Below are 15891 nucleotides of genomic sequence, written 5' to 3' on the forward strand. Positions count from 1 at the left end.
CATGAGTGTTTGTTGAGTTAACTGGCATTGTTTTCCAAATAATGATTTTGAAGACCCCGGATTTCAAGAGTAAACACTTGCTGAGTTATCCTTTCTACAGATCGTGTTTACACAGGCACACCTTGTTTTACAGTGCTTTGCAGTTACTGCGTTTTTTACAAACCAGTATCAATCATGTCTACTGGCATTTTTCCAACAGCATTTGCTCACATCATGCCTCTGTGTCACAGTTTGGTAATTCTGGCAATATTTCGAGATTTTTCATTATTATATTTGGTGTGGTGATCTGCGATCTTTGGTGTTACTGCCATGACTCACCGAAGGCTCAGATGATGGTAAGCATATTTTAGCAAAGTATTCTTTAACTAAAGTATGTACATTGTGTTTTAGACATAATGCTATTTGCACACTTAATAGATGACATTACAGTGTAAACATTACTTTTATAGGCACTGGGAGCCGCCAAAATTTGTGTGACTTGCTTTATTGTAATATTTGCTTTCTTGAGGTGGTCTGGAACCAAACCTGCAGTATCTCCAAGGTGTGCCTGTATAGCAAAAAACAGTCTAAAAAGAATGAATGCATTTATGGGGGGTATGTCAGGTAAATAGATGAAATTTGGGACTGTCTTTGGAAATTAAGGACACAACTAGTATATGTGAGATCAGCCTCTGTGGCAAGGACATACCTTCAAAGTATATGTAGAATCCAGGGAGTCAGAAAACACACACACACATACACACAAGCACCTCCCCCCGCCACAGATTTAGTAACAGAGAGATGAGATTAAAACAAAGCTCTCCTATATTAATGACCTTGTAAAGATGACAAATTTTCCAAATCACTTTGTTGTGTCCCTTGAATTTGTTCACCAAAAGACAGCAGTTGACATACGGAACAATGAAAGAAATAATTAAAACCTTACCCACAAGGTTATCAGCCAGAAGCAGGTATTATCGAGAGAAACTCTCTAGGAGGAAGGAAAAGTCACTTTTCCTGTCCACCACGGGCATGTCATCTGAAAGCAGAAAAATATCACATACTTTTCAGACGAAGATCGTGAGCCAGCCCCTGCATAAACTCATATTCATATTTTCCCAGTTGAGGTCGATCACATCTAAAAACAACTGGGCCGCCCCTCCCTTCATTGTGGCTCTTTCTCGATTAGCCCCACCTGCCAAAGCACTTGGTTTTTCTTTTTTTTTTTTTGCCATCTAAGCACATATGTGTTCCTTTCCCCTAAATTAACTTGCTTTCGGGTTTGCTGGCATCCAAGTGTTAAGTCATTTCACATGTGTGGGATCTGTCGGCACCGCCCATCGGCGAAGCTCCTGGGCACAGTTATGCTGTTGGCTTGCTCTGACTTGTATTTGCTGAAATGGGAAGGCACCCAGGGCATAAACAGACGTCTCCAGTCTCGAGGCTGCCGGGGAGCAGGTGGAGGCAGGTGCATGGCAGGTCCTTCTTTTTGCCTTTGCTACCAAGCATCTACTCCCTCTCCAAATTTGTTGCCAGTCTGTACTTTACCTGTTCGTGCTGTCTTGAGTCAGTAAAAATAAATAACTCACCTACCAGCACTACTCTGGGCGTGTGGGATCAGCACACCAGTGTTAGGTGGTATGACATCATCATCCTTTCATGCGTGTACACTTCCTCTGTGTTTGCATCCAAATACAAAGCAACAGATGGGTATGGATGGGGTAGTGAGGGCATATACGGAGAGCTTAAGGATAAATCACCATAAAAATGGGTTGGCCAGGTCTTTTCTTTTTACACCAAACTGTTAACTGTGTTTATTTCTTTAAAAAAATCTTTGCGGTGTAATTTACATACAATAAACCGCACATAATTAAAGTGTATACTTTGAATGATAACTGGCATATGTATATGTTGTGACACTGTCACTGCAATATTCCAGACATTTCCATCAACTCCAAATGAGTTTCCTTGTGGAAATGGCCAGTTTTTATCTTCAATTTGGAAGGCTTTTTGGTTTTGAGGGAATCAGATCTCACCTAGGAGCCCAGGGCTTAGCATGGGGTCACTGATAGTATTGAAGAAATTAATAGCAAAACACAGCACCCCCCGCACCCCCGCCCCTCCACCTCCCCAAATCCACCACTTCCGCAGGGAAAACAATCCCTCTGACCAACAAAAGACTTGGGACTTCCAGTATGACTCACCCTCAGTCCTGGGGCTCATACTCAGGCTCTGATAAGAGGCAGTCAGTCTGTCCTCCGTTTGTTTATGAGTCATGCTGGAAATCAGGCAGCTCGTTTTTTTCTCTCTCCCATGTCACGGACAAGAATCAGAGGCAGATACACCCCATTCAAAGTGCAGTCTTCCTTAAAGTGTCCGGTGACTCAATGGGGACCCCTACCGGTGAAGACAGAGAGGGCCACGTCGTGGAGTGGAAGTCTGCCTTTCTCCCCACACTTCAAGGCCAGATCTTAGCGACTTGCAGATTTGCAAGAGACTTGGGAAATAGCAGCTGAGTTTTCTGTGCATCCTGTTCACCGATTATTAGTGACAGAGTGGGGCGTGAGTCACAGCTTGCAGCCGGTGCCCGCACTGGAGCGATTAACCACATAATTGCTTCAGTGATGAACCTTCCCCCAGCTGCAACCCGCCTCCCCCGGTAGAGCTTTAGGCTGTAAGCCAACAAGTCTCAGTGGCAGGAATAGTGAAGGCCGGGGTTTAAAAAGCCCAAGTTGTGATTCCTTTAGCCAGCGCCTTCTTGGCCCCGATTTAAAATTCCGGCACACAGTCCTGATGGGAGCAGTGGGGATATTTCAACTAGAATTAATGTCATGATCAAGTCAACGTAAAGTAGATTGATCTGCTGTTTCAAGGTATTGCGGCAAAGTGCTCTGTTTGGAGAACAAATCACCATAGCAACTCAGCTGCCCCAGTTACAGTAGGCGCAGGACAACCAAAATAAAAATCCTTACCAAGTCACAGGATTGGCTAGTGAGAGCTGCTGAACAGAATATCAGTTTCCAGACGGCATGAGCCAGCACGTATTTTGGCTTCCTAAATCACTGAAAGGGACGCTTTAAATAATAATAAAACTATCCAGCCAGGTTACAAACAGAGGGGTTCTGGGCCATCCCCCCTCCAGCTTAAACACAAGCACACTTCACTGCCAAACAGCAGCATTTGTCCTTAAGACAGACTTCGGGAAAGGGTTCATTGTTATCTATTGTGGCTTGCCAGTTCCGTTCCAAGTTGGGAGTAGATGGTACTCTAAATGCTGGTTTTTAAGAAGAGCCAAATCTGTATGAAAACAGGTTTTATGTAGGTGTGAAAAGAAGAAAAGCAAAACCACTCTTTCTTCCCTCCACCCCCTGGACCCCCAGCACCGAGTTCTGGTTCCATTAATTATCTGTTCTCTCTCTAGCATCTTCCTTCTCTCACTTGGCTCTGTTCCTTCCTTCTGATCACCTACAAAATCACCTTGGTCGTGGGGCTTGCCCATCATTCTCTTCATCCGCACTGTCCAGGGCTTCCTTTGGCCCCTTGGTCTGGTGTGTGTCCCGGGATGCCCAGAGCTCTCTGCCTTGCTGCAAACTGAGGCCACCAGTGTTCCTACTGTTCCACTCCTGACCCTGTGGGTCACTCCCTTGAAATCCTCTCCTGCTTTTGATTCTGGTTGCTGCATGATTCAGAATCTTCTGTTTATAGCCTGTCTCCTCTATTGTCTCACTTCCTAAATTTAGGCATTTTCTAAAGTCCTGTCTGTTTCATACTTGCTTTAACCATTTATCTGATGTCTTCAATTCTCATTTCTAAGCAGTTGTCTACTACATCTTCAGCTGAGACTGTCCACCTATCGTTTATCTCAAAACCAACTTGGTCAAAACTGAGCTTAATCTCCCCAACACAATAGGATCCTTCTCCAGACTCTTTGTTTCTGTTAATGGCTTCATCATTTCCTGAGGCTTAAAGGCTACGTGTTATTTAGACTCTTCCTAGGCAGATATTTTCTTTGCTACGTTCCATAGACTGTCCTTTGATGCTTCTTCCATTTATGTCCTTCTTCCCATTTCCAAAGCTATCATCTGAGTTCTGGCCATCAGCACCCGTTGCTGAGGTTGTTACAACAGCTTCTGAAATGGTGTTTTTACCTCCAGCCCTTCCTTTGAGGTAGCAAGGTATGGTAGAAGGAAAGCAGGCTTTGAGTTGGAGTCCCATCTCAGCCACTTACTTCCACTGTGACTTTAATTTCTTAACCCCTGAGTCTTAGTCTTCTCACCTGTAAAGCAGGTATAATCCATATACTTCAGGGTGTGAGGATTTAATGGGGTAACATATGTAAAATACCTGGGGCACTTTAACTGCTCAACTGATGTTAGTTCCTTTCCATTTCAAACTCACTACTGCCAGACTGAAATCTTAAAACAGACTTCTTGGTCACGTCCTTCCCTTACTCAAGCATTCGTTTTTCTACTGAAATGAGGACCAACTCCTTGAGCCTAGCACTTGAGAGGCTCCTGCGTGTCTTGTTCCAACTCTGCTGTTCACAACTCTTTCTTTAAACACCATTCTATTTCCCATCTGCCTCTTTGCTAGTGCTCTGGACGGGGACTTAAGTGCACTGTCTGCATCTCTGTCTGATGAAATTCTAGCTGTTCTTTAAGAGTCATCTTGAATTCTATCTTCTCTCTGAGGCCATCCCTGCTCCCTACCATTGGATATGACATCTTCCTCTGGCCCCTGGAGCACCCTGTCTTGTGGCATTTTTATTATTCTACTTGCTCATGTTCTTCGTTTGACTTCTCTTTACTGCACGACTGAATGTCCTTGATGGCACGGACTGTTACAGCACTGAACCCAGAGAGTGCCCTCTGCCTTATGCAATACACGCTTTATGCCAAAACCAAACCTGCCTGGTCACGCTTCCCTTGGTCTACTGAGCTTTCTTCTTCCCTAAGCTTCTGCCGGGTGTCACTTTTCCCAGAAACAAAGTTGCACAGGGAAGCAAATCTCTTACTCAGTGAAAGCCATTCTCTCATTGACACCAAAATTATGGAGCTTATCATTACAGGAAAATTGTCCCCAAATATCATTTCAAATATACCGTGTCACCATTTCATCAGACCTAGTTTATTTACTATTTTCATGAACCCCAGGAAATTCCCTTGTTTGAAATCACAAGTTGATTTTGTTTACCTGTCTCCCAGGCCCTCAGGGAGCACTGTTCTTTCCATGTAGAAATACCTGCTTCATGCAAATGGATCCTTGGGAATATCTGAAACTTCTCTTTTTTCTCATTCATGAATCAAGTCTCTTTAACACTGATAATGTGACACAGAAAAGGAATTCAGATTAAAGATTCCATTGAGGTTTTATAAACAGAATGAGAAAGACAGGGCCACTGAACCAGCATCTTAAAATGTGTCTATAGTTCTTAAATATTTAATCAATTTATAGTTTTTAATATTAATGTCTTAGTTCCAAAGTACAGTTCTTAAATATATATATGTATATATATATGTAATAAAATCCACCTTCTAATTTACAAGGTTTCATTTTAGGATGAATGAGGCTGGAAATATGGATTCATCATTACATGGGAGCTCATGTTGGCAACACCATTTGCAAAGTACAATTTCAAAAGGTTAAAAACATGACTCTCATACAAATAGAAAAATAACAGAAGTCAAAGATTTTTTTCAATTCAATTAATGAGGAAACCAGTAAGATGTCAAGACTGATTCAAGAGAAAATTCAAGGACCTGGAAATTTGTAGTTGGTCAAAGGAATGCTGAATAAATCTGCTAGCAAATGCAAAACTGGTTAATGTCCCACCAGGCAATATTCTTTGTGGTGTTACTGTACAAGAATCATTTGTAATGTTATCAGTTTTCTGCAAATTAACCCCTATTCTTATAAGCTTGCAAAATAGCCTTCCTAATCAGTCAGCAAAACGTTCCCAGCCCTAGAAAATCAGATAATCCCCGGGGAAGCAGAGATCACTAGGCAACATCCAGGGCTACAGAGTAAGGGTACTCAGTACTCTCTTGGACCTCTTTCCAAGTTTTGCATACCTGCTCTTGACACTCTTCTCTGACAGGCATGGAAACAAACCAATCTGCTTTTTCTGTATTTGTCATTAGATTTATGAAAGGGGACACAAAGCACAGTCTCCCACTCTCCACCGGCCCTCCTTTGCCTCCCGTTTTTCATCATGGGCTGTGGAGTCAAACTGCTTGAGTTCCAATCATGGTTCCACCATTTACTACTGGGTGACCTTGGAAAAATTACTTAACCTCTCTGTGCCTCAGTTTCATCGTTGTAAAAGAGGATTTTAAGTAATAGTACCTTTATGGCTTTACCATGAGGATTAAATGAGATAAAGCACAAATGCTAATAAATGTGAGTTATATTACTACTGAGTAAGGGTTCATCATTCTACCAGAGTATTCAGACATTAAAACATTTTGAGAAATAAACTGTCTGACACCTTATGTTAAAGAGGGTTTCGGTTCTACATTTCAAAGCAGAAGCAAAATACTTAAATCATTGAAATGAGTCAATTAGTAAACTAATGATTAACTTGTTTAAGAGGCTACAATAAATTTGCAATGTGTTAAAAGAGTAATTTACTTCTTTTAACTTTAAAAGGAACGTTAAAGGAACAAAAATGTATGAGTCAGGGGTGGCAGGAAATTAATCTTTGTTGAGTTAAGGTGTCCCAGGCATTATACTTGCCCCATATTCATTACATTGACAACAAATGAGTATTTTCAGAAGGAGAATGGATTTCCCCCCTCCTTAAGGACACATGCTACAAAATGAAAAACGGTAAAGGAAAATAACCAAAAGAAAAATACTCCGATGCCTTAGAAACCGGGTTTACCAAGCAAGTCAAATGCCAAAGCAGTGGTTCAAAGCGCATTTCAGCTTTAATCGTTTACTCTGCGTAAAAAAAACCAATTAAATATTCTCTGAATTTTAAATTATATTTACCAACACACTGGTAACTATAATGTACTGGGAATATATTCCCTTTCACTATACATGGTTATTTTTATTTTGCCCACAGAATGCTGAGAATACTGAATAAATACACGTTATTAAAACACACACAAACAACTCTGTTACAAATTGATGTAAATGGTTAGGTCTCCCTCCCATACAAATTTTGGCTTATATACCCTTACATCAAAAAAACAACAGTGGTGTAGGCCACCAAATACCCATGGATAAAGATGGTAACTTAAGCACTGAAGTCCAGAATCAGACAGGAAATAGCTATAAACCAAAATAGAAAGCAAAATAATGAAGAGAAGTGACAACTCATATCAAAGTCTGGGTAAATTTTAATATGCCCAAGCCTGAGAAAAGAATTTTCCCAAAATGTTGGTTCTTAAGGGGACATTTGTAGGTTAAACTGAACAAAAAAGAAAAGGGAATTTCCCTAAAGTTTTCTGAGCCAAAAGAATATCAAATTATGCTTGAAAAACTAAAGCAAAGACTAATAATTCCTGTCTTTCTCCCCTCACCCACTTCTCCAGATTTGCTTCAGTGTAGGTTTTCCTGCTGGAGGCCATTTATTAACTCTGTATTCTGTTATCTCAACACAACTGAATCTAGACTTAACCCTCTGTGTCTCAGTGGGTTGATAAATGAGACAATTATTTTCAGTCCCTCATGAGCTGGGAAACTGCATTCTGGATGTGCCCAAACATACGTAGACATATAGACATACTAAGCCTCAGATTAAAGAAACAGTAACTACTGCCAAAAGGATATTATTTACGGTCACTATTAAAAATGATTTCTTCTTATATAACTTTAAGAAAGTATCAAGAGAGACACTGTGAGTTAACACTGAAAACGACTTCTCACAATATTTCATATGCTCAAAGTTTTATGCAAAAAACTTGTAACCTAGAATAATGTTGGTCTCAAGTTTTTAAAAAAGGTTTTTAAAAAGCTAAGCTTGAGTTCATAAGTAAACTGGATGTTCGTGATTTTGAAAGAAAAAGGCAAAGTTAATAAAATGATGCTAGAAAATAAAGTGATATAGTTTTTTCAACTGCATGCATTTCTAGTTCTTTGCCAAAGATTCTTAGATTGTAAAAATTTTAAAAGAATTTGGCAAAAGTAAATACATGATGGTTGTATTAAAGGGTTTCCACAACTGGAGACACTAAAATATATTTATTTAGTTGGGAGAGGAAGTGGCAGTGAGAGCCTTTCAACTATAATGACCATTTTAGAGTTCATTAGACACTATCATTCATAATTCAAACACACATGAGCTGGTGCACTGTCTTAAGATGTCTAGTAGGTACAACAGGAGGTAAGAGAATTTGGGAGCCAGAAGACACTGGCTCTCTAAATACAACTAAGACTGTTTTCTATGTTGTAGCAGATAACAAGGACTGTTTAAGATGGTAGCTTTGAGAGCTTATTTTTGAAAACTTAACTTGGAGTGAAACCCTTATCAAAGAACGTGCTCTGTTAGGATTTTCCTCTTACGTAATGAAAGAACAATAAAAGGCAGGTGGAATTATACCAGGAGAAAAAAACAGAAATTACATCTCTCAAGCAGAAGTGCTAGGATAGAGTGAAGCAAAATTATAATAACCATTACTATTTGAGGTGGTGTCTATTTAAATGTACTTTTAACTATGACTGAATGCTTAAAGAAAGAAATGTATACAAAAGTGAAAGTTAACATATGAGCCTGACATTTTTGTTTTCCTGTTCTCAAGGGTATATTTTTAACCCTGGGACAAAATTAGTAGCCCAAATCTTTATTCTGCCTTAAACTAATTTTTGTTTCTTGTCTTCTTCTCTCCTCTCCAAGTCACTCTACAGAGTTAGATGATAACAAATATGGTTCCTTGATACCCCTTAATTCATTCTTGTGGTAGCCTTGTATAGAGTTCAAAAGCCATACACTTCAACATATGTCGACATACCAAGAAATCAAGATGAAAGGTTCGGTTTGGAGATGACAGTTGAAAGACTTCTGTTAAAGTTGAAGACCATTTTGCGTTATATGGTCCACTGTTGACTCTGAGTTCCAACAGTGTAACAAATAAAAACACGGCCAACAAAATATGACCCTATGTGATGCAGCCAGCGGAACTGATGTCTACAGCAGCTCTTGAGGTAGAAAACTTACTACTCATCATTAAATATGTGAATAATACCTAAGTTAATAATGTTTCAATATAAAAGTTTAAAAATTGCACAAAGATGTTGTGAATGTCCTGTACGTATACTTCAGTAAGGACCAGAAGGTTTGGAATGAGACTGTTTTCTTTATGGATTTTCAAATATATATATATTTCTTTAGGATTTTTATATATGCTATGCATTGATCTTCCATCTCCTTACAACCCTTCTGACTCAACTCAAGGAAGGAAAATCAAACCTTAAAAGCTGTGGGTCCCTCCTTTGCTTGTGTGCCAGTCCCCACACAGAGGTGCAGGAGGCTGCTCTGGAACAGGGACGTGGCGGGGCAGAGACCCGGGGGAGGACCTGAGCTGGGGGTCCCAGGACAGGTGAGGAGAGGCTGGGAAGGAGGAAGTCTAAGAGACTCTGCTGGGACTTAGGAGGATAAACAGCTATAATAACGGAGCATTTTCAGGGCTCCTCTTCACCCATGCCATCCAATTCTGTAAATCGGTAATTCATTTTATGTTTTAAAAATACTGGTTTTGAACAATCCAGTTATAGTTATAGTACGTGCTACATATCTTCAGGTGATCAGAAGACCGATCGGCCGGTTTTAGAAGTGGCTGCCTTTCTTAAATTAGCAGTAGGAAGTCCCCATGAATTTATCCCCGAGGCAGACAGGTGGGAGAAGCATGCAGCTGAGGAAAACCTGGAGGGGAGAACAGGTCGGGAATGGCAGAGATGTTCCCTTCTCAGTGTCCTGGGAGCCCCTCTGTAGACAGAGGGTAAGAACACGATGGTGCGTTTTCAGTCTGTGGAGGAAACCTAAGTTTCTGCATGTTTCAGAAATGGCCTTCTATAAACACTGCAGACACTTTCCCTGATCCTGACAACACCTCATGTAAATGGAACATACTGGACCTGGCATGGATGGTGCAGGGAAGGAGGAGAGCAGGCGTGGGAAGTAAAAATGACTCCTGAACGCAAAGTTCAGAGCCCAGCCTTGGCCTCTGGTCCCCTGACCCAGGAAACAGCCTAATCATTCAGACTGGCAGAGAATAAGCTACTGGCCTAATAATTAATAAAGACCTGTGAGGGCAGGCAAGGAGCAGCTGAGAAGCATAGTCACGGGATAAGAAAACAGGCACCACCATTCATTTTCCCATTTTCCCTTTGGAGATGACCTCTGCGTAGGAGGTGTGAATGAAGTCATAGAGCTGCCTGGCGTTTGCCGCATTCCCCAGCAAGAGCACCAGCTTGTCGAGGGACAGGCTTGCTAATTCGGCGATGTTCTTAATGTTGGTCATCAGGGAGCGACAGTTTTTGGCATTTACCCCTGGCATTTTTAACAAGAAGTCCTGGGGACCGGGATTATACTTCTCTGCTTCGGGGAGGGTCTCGGAATCGGCTGTCACGGCCATGGCCGTCGCCGCGTCCGGCTGTGGCTTGTTCTGCTTCAGCCCCTCAAACAGCTCCGCGGTGGCGTGTGGGGAGGGGCACCAGAGGATCCGGAGCCTGGGGAAGTGCAGCGTAAGGAGCGTGAGCTTGGAGCTGATGTCATTGCCGGAGATCTCCTGATGGAAGGCACCTCGGGACATGAGAGAGAAAGGCTTAGTGGGGTCGAACTCGATCAGAAGCACCGGCCGCTTGTAGTAGCGGGACATGGAGATACACTGGCTGTAGAGGCGGCCATTGTTCAAAGAGCCGATCAAATCGCTGACGCTCTTGCGCTCCACGCACATTTCTGGAGTCAGAACGTAGTCTCCGACCTCTAAGGTCACTGGCTCAATGTCGATGCCCCGACGGTGGATCAGAGATGGGAGTTCGCTTCGAAACTCGCGCATGTCCACAACGATACTTTGCTGGGTACCATTCTGTTCCTGGCCGCCTATGAAGAAAAAGAAGCACTTTAAGTAATGTCACTGAGGAGTAACTCTCAAAGATGGAAGAGCACAAAGTTAAAAATCTATGTTTCTGCTGTTAATCTCCGATGCCTGGTTACACAGTATGACATGTTATTCCACACTTTTCCGTATTATAAAAAGGTTTATTTACAGTTTAAGGCTATTTCCCTTAAACTAAATAGAGCTGGTAGGAAGTTGGGGTCTCTTGGTACTTCCTTACTTAGAATTCACAAATACCAGCATTTGCCATCATCTTCCCTCTGTGGTTCCTCTATGGCAGCGGTCCCCAACCTTTCTGGCACCAGGGACTGGTTTCATGGAAGACAGTTTTTCCACGGATGGGGGTGGGGTGTGTGGGTGCTTGCGGGGGCTGGCTCAGGCGGTGATGTGAGCCACGGGGAGCCATGGGGAGCGGCAGAGGAAGCTCCACTCACCTGCCGCTCACCTCCTGCTGTGCGGCCCAGTTCCTAACAGGCTGCAGACCAGTATCGGTCCGTGGCCCAGGGGTTGGGGACCCCTGCTTTACGGTCCCTCACTGTTGCACTGACCACATTTTACTGATCATCGTCGTCCCAATTCCTAGGACATAGTAGATGCTTAGAAATGTTCTCTGAATAAACTGCCTTGTTGACTGCTGTGAAAAAATTTGGAGCTTTTAGTGCTTGTATCAACAAGTCCAGAGATGGGAAAATGGGAGAAGCTGGGAAAAACAAGTGCACAGAGCTTCTCCCACTAACGTGCATATGAATCACTTGGGATGGAGTTAAAGTACCTATTGTTTCTGTAGGTCTGGAATAGGGTCAAAAACCCTGCATTTCTAACAGGCTCCCACGTGATGCCAACACTGCTGGTTGAAGGACTCAAAAGTGCTGTTGTAGGCAGAATAGTGGCCCCCTGATGATGTCCATGTCCTAATCCTTGAAACCTGTAAATATGTTACTTTACACGGCAAAGGTGACTTTGGAAATGTGATTAAATTAAGGCTCTCAAGATTGGGAGATTATTCTGTATTATCCAGGTAGGCCCAAGGGTCCTTATAATGAAAGAGGGAAGCAGGAAGCTCAGAGTTGGAGCTGTTGACCTTGAAGTGGGAGGAAGGAGCCATGGGCCAAGGGATGTAGGTGGCCTGGATAACCTGGAAGAGGAAGGGGTTCTCCCCTGCAGCCTCCAGGGGGATCTCAGCCCTGCACACACCTTCATTTGAGCTCAGTGAAACCCATTTGGACTTTGGATTGTAAGATAATAATTGTTAGATAATAAATGTGTGTTGTTTCCAGACACTAAGTTTGTGGCAATTTGTTACAGCAGCAAAGGAAAGCTAACACAAGCGCTTAGAGGACTGAACTCGAAAGGGCAGATTTCTGTGAACAGCTTTCCGTGTGGTACCTACTTGCTCCAAACTACCTTATTCATATTGCCTGACATCCTGTTGTTCTGCATGACATGTCCCCAACCTATTTGAGTTAATAAGAATCTTCTTCAAAAGATACTCTGAGGCAGTGTTTCCCAATACGGTCCAAGGACCACGTCCATCAGACGCTGACCCCATTTCAGATCTATTGATTTGGAATTTCTATGGACTGGGGTCCGTGAATCTACAGTTTTAACAAGCATCAGAGGCTATTCTTAAGTACGCTAAATTCTGAGACCCACTGCTTTAACTGCGCTAGACCCCACCAAAGGAGAAAAGGGCTCAACTGTATTGTTTTTCCCACGCCTCTTGGCTGAAAGCAGCTGCTGACATGGGGAAACGGGGCCTGGGGCGCGGGACATGGCTAACCCTGTACCATGGTGCACGTGGCATCCAGCAGGTCTTGGTGGAAGCCACTGCTGGGATGCTGCATGGCAGTGAGAATACCACACACCTGGGATCTGGAAAAGCACCAAGAAGCAACCAACAAACACAGATATGGAAGTGGGAACGCACCCCAAACAATTCTGACTCTTTATCTATGGGCAAACTGGCCTCTTCAGGTAAAGGTAAGAACCTAATCACCACTTACAAAAGTTTCTTGGCAAAAGTACATTCTGAATCTCAACCAATGCTGGAGTGTAATTGATTTCCAATGCCGGTGCGTAGATCACAACCCCACTTATCTTACAGGTGAGGAGCCCGAGATCCAGGAAGGACACGTGGCTAGTAAACAGCCAGCTGAGACCAGGGTATGGGAGCAGACAGCCACGTTTAAGAGCTTATTGAGAAAAACCAAGCTTCTGCAGAGAAACTCTGGAATCTCACAGCCTCCTGCACAGGCAGCAGGAGTGTTCGGCAAAGGGCAGGACTCACCGGCTTTGCGTGTGTCGGTGGGAGCACCTGCAGATACACAGCCTCTTACGAGGTCGAGGTTCGTTTCATCTCTGCCTTCTCTTTCTTCAGGGACAACCATGCTAGCCTTTTCCCTGTGGGTGGGAGAAAAACATCTTCAACATTTCTGAGCTAATTTCAAAATTCCAGATTTTAATCTCTTGTAAATTATAATATACAAAATGATCTATGTAACTGTAGTGGTAAAAGAGAATACAGGAAACATTAGAATATGCACAGTCAAGTGATGTGTAAAGGAAGCAGAGTTTCTTGGTTGGGCACTCCTGCTCATCTTCCAGAGTTAAAAAAATACTGTTATTTATTTTCTATTCTGTATGTCCTCTAAACACTTTGCAGCATGAAATAAGCATGTGAAAAATGCCACAGAGAGATTACTGAGACTTTTTATAAAAATGTGCTAGGGCTTCCCTGGTGGCGCAGTGGTTGAGAGTCCGCCTACCGATGCAGGGGACACGGGTTCGTGCCCTGGTCCGGGAAGATCCCACATGCCGCGCAGAGCGGCTAGGCCCGTGAGCCATGGCTGCTGAGCCTGCACGTCCGGAGCCTGTGCTCCGCAACAGGAGAGGCCACAGGAGTGAGAGGCCCGCGTACCGCAAAAAAAAAAAAAAAAAAAAAAAAAATGTGCTAAATGTGTTACTGAACATTGAAAAGGATTCAAATAATTTATATCCCAATATTTTCAGAGTAATCATAAATAGGATCGTTAAAAATCAATGATTAGGGACTTCCCTGGTGGCTCAGTGGTTAAGAATCTGCCTGCCAATGCAGGGAACACGGGTTTGAGCCCTGGTGCAGGAAGATCCCACATGCCGCAGAGCAACTAAGCCCGTGCACCACAACTACTGAGGCTGTGCTCTAGAGCCCATGAGCCACAACTACTGAGCCCATGTGCCACAACTACTGAAGCCCGTGTGCCTAGAGCCCGTGCTCCGCAACAAGAGAAGCCCCTGCTCGCCGCAACTAGAGAAAGCCCATGCACAGCAATGAAGACCCAACGCAGCCAAAAAAAAAAAAAAATAATAATAATAAAAAAATCAATGATTAAAAAAATGAAAACAATACATGGTTAAGCTTTGATTTAAAAAACTCCAGGTGGGAGGCCCCATTAAACACCCGCGGTTTTAAAGGAAAATCAAGATTAATATTAGAAAGCAAATTCCCAACAAAAGATTTAAACAAAAAAATCAACATCTCAGGTTATGCAGTAGAGCAGCATCAATTCACTCACTTGTGCGTTTACTTAAAACATTTACAAGGGCTCCCACATGCTGTGCGAGGTGTTTTGGATACAAATATGGTTACCCGATAATTCCTGTCTTCAAGGAAGCTCAGTATCTTAAACCCGGTAGATGACAAGCCTGTACAATCCTAACTGAGATTTGTAATCAAGAACCAGAATCATGGCAAGATCCTCAATAACCACAGGAAGAGTAGGCCAGGTGTGCCGTAGTCTTATTTTTCAAAACCAGTAAAAGATGCTATAATCAGTTCAGGAAAGAGCAAGCACTGTGTGTTCCTCTGTGCCAGGCTGACAGAAAAGATGTATAAGGCTGGGTCTCTGCCCTCGCTGGGCTTGCAACTGAGTTTCACGGCAACGTGAAAACCGTGGAGCTGACTGACTGCAATAAAAGAGGCTGGGGAAGGTGAAACAAGAGGAATCTTCATCAGCAACTAATGATTTCAACAAGGGCTCAAACAAAAAGGATTTCCAATGAAAGGAAATAAAATCAGATGGAGCAATTCCCCAACCACTCTGGATATGTGATGTTTTAGGGCAGGGTACCATGAAGAGATTCCACCAGAGAACAGAAACTCCAAGTTTAGGGCTTCCCTGGTGGCGCAGTGGTTGAGAGTCCGCCTGCCGATGCAGGGGACACGGGTTCATGTCCCGGTCCGGGAGGATCCCACATGCCGCGGAGCGGCTGGGCCTGTGAGCCATGGCCGCTGAGCCTGTGCGTCCGGAGTCTGTGCTCCACAACGGGAGAGGCCACAACACTGAGAGGCCCACGTACCGAAAAAAAAAAAAAAAAAAAAAAGAGAAACTCCAAGTTTAAATTCTTTACTATTTGAAACAACATACAAATGCAAAGTTATTATCAGTATAACATTTTATGGATAGACCGCAAGGAGGCAGGCAATAGTTCCAGTTCCGTGCTCCCTCGTCATTCTCAGTACCGGTGTCAACTGTTGCTGATGAAGGATTCTTTGCAGTGACAATGGCTCTGGCAGCCACTCATTACTGCCCCGTTACACCTACTAGACTCCAGCTGGGGGTAAGGGGCAAACCGTTCAAAAAACTTACTGCTCTTAAATTTCTTTTTCTTTTATATTTGGGATCAACATGGGGGATTTTTTTTCTTCATCTCCACTTAACTTACTGGCTAAGCTATCACACGTGAGGGCATCCTCATTTCCTGATTAAATTGTAACCATGGCTGTAGAGCACAGTGAGTTAGAATGCAGACTCTGGGCCCATGTTTCGTGAATTTGAAACCACTTGCTGGCTGTGTGACTTTAGGCAAG

General features: G+C 43.1%; 1 protein-coding gene across 2 annotated transcripts in view; it reads right to left on the reverse strand.

Moving 5' to 3' along the window:
* Positions 1-6900: 6900 nt before the first annotated feature.
* ERCC4 (ERCC excision repair 4, endonuclease catalytic subunit) overlaps positions 6901-15891 on the reverse strand; it is a 35699-nt gene continuing 26708 nt past the window's right edge. For both annotated transcript variants that reach the window (XM_060078216.1, XM_060078215.1), the window contains exons 10-11: positions 13330-13442; positions 6901-11026 (exon numbers count right to left, since the gene is read on the reverse strand). In XM_060078216.1, the coding sequence (XP_059934199.1) occupies positions 10293-11026; positions 13330-13442 (847 nt within the window). In that variant the 3' untranslated portion in view covers positions 6901-10292. The remainder of the gene's footprint in view (positions 11027-13329; positions 13443-15891) is intronic.

The sequence above is a fragment of the Mesoplodon densirostris genome, chromosome 16 (genome assembly GCF_025265405.1).
Source record: "Mesoplodon densirostris isolate mMesDen1 chromosome 16, mMesDen1 primary haplotype, whole genome shotgun sequence".
Lineage (NCBI taxonomy): Eukaryota > Metazoa > Chordata > Mammalia > Artiodactyla > Ziphiidae > Mesoplodon > Mesoplodon densirostris.